At 38.5% G+C, this 8,523-nt stretch overlaps 2 protein-coding genes across 3 annotated transcripts; one reads left to right on the top strand and one right to left on the bottom strand.

Annotated features, from left to right (window-relative positions):
• Window positions 1-4,073: 4,073 nt before the first annotated feature.
• On the top strand, window positions 4,074-4,984 carry LOC105564189 (nucleoside diphosphate kinase 6-like). 2 transcript variants are annotated; one of them, XM_012016399.1, is made up of 3 exons: window positions 4,074-4,266; window positions 4,408-4,708; window positions 4,789-4,984. In XM_012016399.1, the coding sequence occupies exons 1-3, from the start codon at window positions 4,189-4,191 to the stop codon at window positions 4,962-4,964; spliced, it is 555 nt and encodes a 184-aa protein (XP_011871789.1). In that variant the 5' UTR covers window positions 4,074-4,188; the 3' UTR covers window positions 4,965-4,984. The 2 variants fall into 2 exon arrangements, with proteins under 2 accessions (XP_011871789.1, XP_011871788.1); XM_012016398.1 differs by having other exon boundaries at window positions 4,405-4,708.
• On the bottom strand, window positions 4,979-7,587 carry LOC105564190. Its single transcript, XM_012016400.1, has 5 exons — window positions 7,311-7,587; window positions 6,618-7,155; window positions 6,017-6,307; window positions 5,596-5,732; window positions 4,979-5,499 (listed from the first exon to the last, which is right to left on the bottom strand). Exons 1-5 carry the CDS (start codon window positions 7,348-7,350, stop codon window positions 5,339-5,341), a joined length of 1,167 nt encoding a protein of 388 aa, XP_011871790.1. The 5' UTR covers window positions 7,351-7,587; the 3' UTR covers window positions 4,979-5,338.
• Between the last annotated feature and the right edge of the window lie 936 nt (window positions 7,588-8,523).

Here is an 8,523-nt window from a genome sequence, read left to right as displayed (position 1 = left end):
CGTGATACTTGCTATTATGTATTTTATACATATATGTTACATTACTGTGTTTGCTGGGAACATTTCGAAACTGCCAAAGAACATCGAGAAATTTATTGTTGCCCGTCAACTGAAAGCTGTATTTAATGAGATTATTGAGAAATAAGAGAAGTTTCTTTATACATGCTCGGAAACTTAATCCGTCAGTTTCAGAAGTTGGGAAAATGCTCGTTATTTTGTTTGTAAGTACAAATGTTTCGGTGATATATTATATTTATACAAAGATGCATAAGTAGTTTATCTTAATAGTAAATAGGTATCGAGTATTATTTAAAAATTGCAATAACTCAAATTTCTTCGCGTTTGCGAATTAAAAATAACAGTAACTTTTTGTGATATTTAAATATATTGCATGTAAGTACATTTCGATATACTATACATGAATATTTTGTGCTTCTTAAGTTGATCACACAAAAATATCATGAAAGAATAGTGTATGCATATAATATCTCAATAAAATTATGCTGTCCATTATTAAATTACACAATAATTTAATGATTTTACAATTTTGGATACTTATGAGTTTATCGTTCTTTCAGTTTCTCACAGTCTTATATTATTATACGTTATTCTAAACTTATATGTGCCACAAAGTTTTAATAAAAAATAATTCCAGACTGATTGCCGGTAATTCACCGAACTATTCAAAAACGCTTCGAGAGCGATTCTTCGCAGCTGCGAGAAAACATTCCGGCGAAAGTTCACGACTAAAGTTACTGAAGAAGATTCGCCCATAGCAAATAAACTTCCTAAGGAGATCTTCCTTTTAACTTTTGACTCCTCAACCGGCTTTCTTCGGCGTAATAAATATTTGTGTGCATATTTGATGTAAAATCAAACTGTATGATTGTTTGAATACTCTTACTGAGTAAAAAAATACTTCCGGGGATTTAGATAATATTTAAAGTCAAGACAATTGCAATAAAGTCTTTGTAATTCCATTTAATCTGTTTCAGACTCCAGACGGACCTTCTATCACCGCTATCACTTATACGACCTCTCTCTTCAAGTTCATATATTTCATCGATTTCGTACTTATCCCCTGTATTCATTTCAAGTCGTTTCTCCATTCTCTGTGCTTTATTCTGCCAGCACCACTCTTCGCTTTTTCCCTTCGAAAAGTTCCACTTTTCGGTAACAAGCGCCAAACCGCGCAGGGTAGAGGCGATTAAAGTTGTTTTTCCGAGAGGCCGAAAGAAGCCGTTTGTTGTCGTTTACCGCCGTGTAGCCGCAGAAAGGGAGTAGAAAATAAGAGAAAACTGAAAAGAAAGAATGGACGAGAGAGAAAGAGAAGATACTGAAGCGACCTAGAATTGGTCCAGGCAAGAGAAAAGGGGTTGGGAAAACACGAAACACGATTCGCCGTTTTTACGGACAATCCGCTCGTAAAACTTCCACCGGAATTCGATTTGAAACTTTTCGCGATCTCATTTGTATTCTTTTATTCAATGAATCCGTTCACCACCATAGCTATGCGGTCAACGAGCCGGATAATCCGACGATACATCGTGAGCATCGGTGATAACCGCGGCGATAACGTGATGGACGATTTGTTTAAGCTGGCAAGGCTCTTCCCAGATTCTGTTTGGAAATTTACATCTAAGATTTCTACCGATGCCGATTATTTTCAACGTGAGATTAAAACTTAAATCCTTCTATAAAATTGAAGACAAATTTTATGCGATACATTTATCTTCGTAGTTCTTTTTTAACGATTCAATAAAATTTATTCCTTTGATTAAAATTTCGAAAAAGAGAAAAATATTTAAAAAAACTTGTGACAGGATGTTTCCTTGCATCACATGTTTTAAATATGTGAAACGAAACGAGCATCGCGAGCATCGCGAGATAATGAAACTTAAAAATTAATCACATTAATGATAATATTAAATTATACACATGACACGATAGAACTTTTACTAATTGAAATAATCGAAGAATCATCGTCTTACTGCACCTTTGATGTTTGCAAGTGGTCAGTTTTAATCGAATTAATAGGCTTTTCGAGAAAGGAAGATATAACGGGGACTGATCTCGCGGATGCAGTTTGTCGAAATAACCGAGGTACGGCCGCTGTTGCTGCAATTCGAGATTGACGCAGCTTACGAACGGGTAATTAATACGAACGGCAGTGCAATTATATACGCTGGTACATTAATTCGGCGTAACGCTCGCGCCGACAAACCGGCGCGCGATGTAACCGGGCGAATCAATATTTTATTCGTAATTTGTCACTCGCGCTCGCTCGTTCTCGTTACATTCGCCCGCCTGTGTATGCGTAAATACGCGCACACGTGTACACGAATTTAACGACGAGACCGACCGCGGAGTGGGCGCAATACGCGATTACCATTCAGGCAGGAATTAGTTGCAATAAATCAATCTGAAAGGTGTGAGATTTTTCCCGATGGATGGAACACAATGGCGCTCGTGTTCCAAAATAAAAAGAATCGAACCGCGGGAATCCGTATAGGGATGGACTCAAATCCAAAGTTTTGTCTTTTTATTACTTTCCATCTTAAGATTCATAAAATTTAACCGAAGCTTCAGATTACAATTTTTATTTCTATATAAAGATAAGAAAAGAGAATGAATCGAGCAGAGAGAATGAACATCGAGTAAGATTATTTTAAAAAAAGTGCGATAGTTTCTATCTGATTTTATATTTATGTCGAAAACCGCAGTCCCGCAGTCAATCATTAGTGAACAGTCAGCCATCTCCGTCATAAAGTATTCTACGATATAACTCTTTGTCAGGGGAAGCGTAAATTTTTATTATGTCTTTTCTGGAACTGTAATCTTCCCTTTTCTTGGCGTTAGTACAACAATACGAAAAGCATGAAATTACGAACTCGATCGAGTTCTACGACGTGCTTTTATTTATTTTTTTTTCCAATCAAGCGGTTTTCCTTTCCATATGATTACATTCGATTCGAATTATTTAAGAAATGAAAGGGAGAGTCTCTCTAGCTGACACTAGTCTCGAACGACACGAAATCCCCGAATACGCAATTTCTATATCGAGGTCGCTCAATTAAGCTCCTTCCCTCCCGCGTGCGGCGGCTTTGTATAAAGGGTGAATCCGGCAGGATCTAATGCTAGCGTTTCCAGGGGGGTAATTTATAGCCAGCCATTGTACTTCGAATGGCTCTCTCCCGGTATCACCGAGGATACCAAGCAACGGAAAGGAGGGAAAGAGACAGGACGACGCGGGCGGCGGAGGGGGGCGAACAACGGGACGAGCAACAGGAGAGAAAGGGAGGCAGGATCGACCGTTGCAGATACGTCTGACGGGCTAAAGGGTTGCGGGGGCGCGAGAGGACCAGGGGAGGGAGGATAGTGGCTGGCTTCTACTACTGGCAACTCGGCGGCCTTGCGTATTGTCTCTCCCATCCTACTTGCTTTACAGTCTCTCGCTTCTTTCCGCTTTACTTCGTGTTACTTGCGCATAGCGTACATATTTGCGTATCCGCGTGTTTCTTCCACTCCGCCCCGGTGTCTTCACCGAGTCCAAAACGGCCTTCAGTCTATAGTAAAATCTGCAATGTTTTCCTTAAGTTCAGGCCCCGTTCCGCCCAGTTTTTGCATCGCGTCCCCGCGAAATTCACGATTGATCCAATCAAGGGAGACACGGCGGAATGATAACCATTTATCTGCGACGTACAAAACTCACGTGAATCCTCACGATATCCGAATTATAAAAAGTTAGTAGCACGGAACGATAAATGACTGTATGATCGAGTGACAATCGAGAAGTTGCTGAAAACTATTATTTCCTAATGGGCGGACAGAATTAAATTAATTAAACGTCATGTTGCGAAAGGAATTTATCGTTTTTGTTAGCGCAGAGCACAAAAATGTACAAATATCTTTCGTATAAACATAAATATCGTCGACAGGATCGATATTTGCGAAAACTGCTCGGAGGCCCAGTAGTAGAAGTCGTCGCTGCAGTCAGACGCATCGGGCATCTCCGCCGCCGCTTTGGTTATGAATGGAGCGCGACGCGCGCCGCCGCGCGGCGTTTTACTAAAGCGCATGTGAGAACACGTGTTGATGATCGGCGTCCCGGGGTTTCAAGCGTCGTGCGTGTCGTAACGTAATGTCGCGTAGCTTCTTTGATTTATAGACGAGCCGCAGGATGTTGACATGCAGTCGAGAAATTGTCTTCAGTTAACATTGGCGATACTCAAGCCGCACGTCGTCAAATCCCCGTTCGCTCTACAGGTACGAACCTAACCTAACTTCGCTTTCCGCGGAGCGGAGCTGCAGGTTTAGGCTCCGCAGGACAGCGACGAGCGATTAGCGTTGTAGAAGCGAGATGTGGAGAATTTTAATGACCAGAGTTTACGCTGATTTTTCCAGAAGATTCGCGATTTAATAATCGACAATAATTTCAAAGTTGTCAGATCGCGCAGGGCGACGTTTTCTCGCGAGGAGGCCGAGCTGTTTTACGAGGAGCACAAAAGCAAGTTCTTTTACAACCGTCTCTTGACTTTCATGTGCAGCGGTCCATCCGACGTTCACATTCTGACGCGTCACAACGCTGTCGCCAAGTGGCGGCAGCTGATGGGCCCCACCAAGACCTATCAGGCGCAATATAATGCCCAGGATACTATCAGGGGAATGTTTGGCCTTTCGGATACTAGAAATGCCACGCACGGATCTGGTAATTACCCCACAATATCGTACATACTCGACGGAGTGCAGAACTTTGTATTAAAAGGACATTTATGTTATTCGCTCTAGATTCGACAAAATCCGCAGAAAGGGAGATAATGATATTCTTTAAAGAGTTTAATATAAGAAAGTGGTACGACAATGAAGAGGTGTTTTACAACTTGGGAAGACTGCATTTCGATCCAATATCCTTTGTGCACACCATTGACAAGACTTACATTCAGAATGAACGGGTTACAAAATAATACTGTGAAATGTTAGTTTATTAAATAAAATATTTATTATATTTTTAATAGGTGATGTCCCCATCTACAGCTGCTAGCAAAATCCAGACTGTGCTTGTATGAAAATAGTATTCAATGTATTTTTCTTTATTTCTAGAATTTCTTTAAATGCTAGACGTAGTCAGATTGAACTAGTCCATCTTTATATATGTATGTGCAAAATTGGCTATTTTGATGAGAAGTATGTACATGCAAGTAGTTTTCGCTAGTTTGCAGGATGCAATCACATTTTGTCACATTGGAGTCTTGAAACAATATACGTTTTGGATTACAACACGGACGGACAATCAATATTTCTAAACGTATACATTACATTCTGATCGAAGCAACACAATTTACGCATTTATCTTCACGTAAACCTTTGGACGCGAAAACACTTTAATCCCTTCTTCCAGCTTACTCAATTGCTTCTCTATCTCAATCTTGCGCCTTTGCGCTCTGAGAGTATCCGTTTTTATAGGCATCATGTTTAATTCATTGACGTAATCTTGATAATCTGCATTCCGGAAACACAATCCAGTGAATTTGAATCAAATATTAATGAAATAAATAATGTCATTGTTAAACTTCATTAGATACCACAGGTACGCACTTTTTTTTAATAATCGTAACGTCTCCTTGCGCTCGTTGTCAGGTAAGGGCACGTGACCGTCTGGACAATCGGAATGCAATGCTTCGGTTTTGGCCTTTTGCTCCTTTTCTTGTGCTTCCTTTCTATCTCGAAGATATCTGTTGAAAAAATGATTTAATTAATATTCAATCTTTCATTACTGCAGTAAATTGCACTGTACCGTATTTTCTATATTTATTTGTAATTATAAGAATTGTATATATAAGAATATATTTGTAATTACATTTATAGGTATATAAACGTATATTTGAAGATTTCTTGGTGTAGCTAAGTAAAATGTTAAGCTAAGAAAATGTACTGTAAAAAAGTCGATTGAGAAATAGGAAAATGATAGGAAGATTTAGTTTAAAGTCTGAAAAGAAAAGTAGTTGTAACATCGTACTTGGGCACAACTCCCTTGCGATAATTCGAAGGTGGTACTCCATTATTAAGTTGCGTCATCAACTTATTGGCAACAGAAGTGCGCTCTTTATTCAATTTGATAAAATCGATCTCTTCTTTAGATGTCGGCGACGCAGACTTTCGTAAATCGACTTTCTGCAAGTCTTCGAGACCATGCATATCACCTCTATCTGTAGGAGAATCAGATTGTTTCCGCGAGGTCTTATCCTCTTGCTTATTTAAATCGCCATTGTTCGCAGTTTCGTGTTTTGTAACGTTCTTCGATGGATACCTGTTGACAAAAATCAGTCAAGAGAAAAATGGCTCAGAGATATAAAATCTTATTTGCTAATTCTATGGTTAACATTATTAATTGGGAAATTAGTGTTAATAATTAAAAAGTTAATTAAATTATTTTAAAGTGAAAAGAAAACGCAAATTATGTATAAAAAAAAGACAACTCTTGAATCAAGAAAAAAAATGAGCAGATGAAAAGTATTGAGAATTCTATTTCCAAGTCTTTTATTTCTAGTTTATCCCACCGTAACGTACATTATAGGTATTTTTTCTTAGTATTAAATCTATGTTTCAAATATACCTACCGAATGACACCTTCAGAATATATACTTTCCAACTGATCCGTATCTAAAGTCTGAACACCCTGACTTTTACATTTACCAGTATTTTGTACATCTAAACTATGTGTAGCGTTATCGAACTTGTGTACGACATTTGGTTCTGAGGAAACCTTTGGTTGCAATTTCTGCTGATTCTTATGCTTGCCAGTTCTCCTTTGTCTGCTCGGTATATTATTAATCATTTCTGGTTCAAGAACCTTTTTGGTAGAAGCAGCTTGCTTCCTATTGTACTCCAATACATTGGTCCCATTTTGAGCCTGTTCGTCAATTACCACCTTATCACTTGACACTTGATCGACAGTATGACTCTCATGTTTCCTCTTGTCTCGAAAACTAGTGACCACCTTTGCGGATACTTTCTGATACTTGTCTGTACTCTTATGATGTTTGTGTAATTGTAACTTTTGTAGCTCCTCCACCTCTTTGCTCGCTTGGAAGCATTGCTCCATTCGCCGAAGGTTTTTCACGTTTTCCTGAATAAAGTTCTTCCTCCTGACTGGCTCTAGCAGCAACAAGCAAAGTATGCCGTGTGTTATTAATTATATTTGTCGTGCGTACAAATTTGGACTTCTTTTTTGCAGCATTTTATGAACACAAAATCTATTCCTTTGAGCTTCTGAACGACTGTTTAATAAAAGGTTTAATGATATTACTTACTAGGGTCGGGAAAAATGCCCTTTAACGTCGTTACTTTCATCCTTCTGAAAAGAACGGTATCTGCCGAATATTGTCACTCTGCTGCATTTATAATTTACATTTCGGAAAAAAGGCAACGTTTCGGGACATCCGACTGATGTGTCTCTTTACCGCATAATTTTCGTTTCGCCCACACGTCGCTTTCCTGCCGTTACCATATAAACAATTTTGTTTACATACTGGATGGTAGCTCTGTACACTTAACCCAACTGTCAAATCAGTATCGCCAACATCCAGGGTGAAGTGGTTTATAGCGACATAAGTCGGTAATGAAACATTTTTTATCGGCAGACGGTCACGGAAAATGTTCCCCAGTGAATACCGAGCATCGTTACATAATATGTTACAATTTCTCACTCAACAATGTACGGTGTGAGTTTTATTTCATGATGCAGTCTTTTACCATGAGATATGGATTACCCATAGTTATATGTATATGTTTCAATCATGTAGTGTCTAATTGTATTTTGAGAGAAATAATTAGATATTAAATGATTAAGATATGTATATAACGAAATTTTTTCTATTTTTTCAGAGTTGGCCTACCAGAGAGAAAATTAGTGGTTCTACAATTGATACCATTTCAAGAGACTGTTTTGCGCGCCTTTACGCCCATTTTTTATACTTTTGGAATTATTTTGCTATGCATCTTCTGACACTGCCGATAAAGTCACCACTTTGTGCTTGTATATGTATGTATGCTACGCATAGACATAGATGATCTTCTATGTCTATGATGCTACGCCTATTTTTCAGGATTGTGCTGTAAAATTCACATAAATTATCTGCATGATATTTTTATATCAACTTTTCTCATGTAGACAATGCAAACCCCATGTCATATTAGCATTTTCAGATAATAGTCAGAACTGCGGATTTTGAAAATTTTTACTTTTCGGGACTTTTCATTTTTCGTCTTCTTCACTTAAAGTGAAGAAGCTGTATCCTAGTCAATAATGACTCTAGCGTTTCCAGTCTTAGGAGAAATCGATAGAACTCGTCCGGGCGCATAGGAAACTCGTATCAGAACTGCGGATTTTCAAAACTTTCATTTTTCGAGACTTGCAATTTTTCGGCTACTACGTTAAAGTTGCTTCATCATTGTCAATAATGAGTTTAGCGATTCGAGTCTTAAGAGACACGGGACATTATTTATCAAGTTATACCCAGACAG

This window comes from Vollenhovia emeryi, unplaced genomic scaffold, assembly GCF_000949405.1.
Source record: "Vollenhovia emeryi isolate VEMERY1.0 unplaced genomic scaffold, V.emery_V1.0 DF939167.1, whole genome shotgun sequence".
Classification (NCBI taxonomy): Eukaryota; Metazoa; Arthropoda; class Insecta; order Hymenoptera; family Formicidae; genus Vollenhovia; species Vollenhovia emeryi.
Note: the sequence above shows the minus strand (reverse complement) of the source record. Positions and strands in the feature narration are given on the sequence as shown.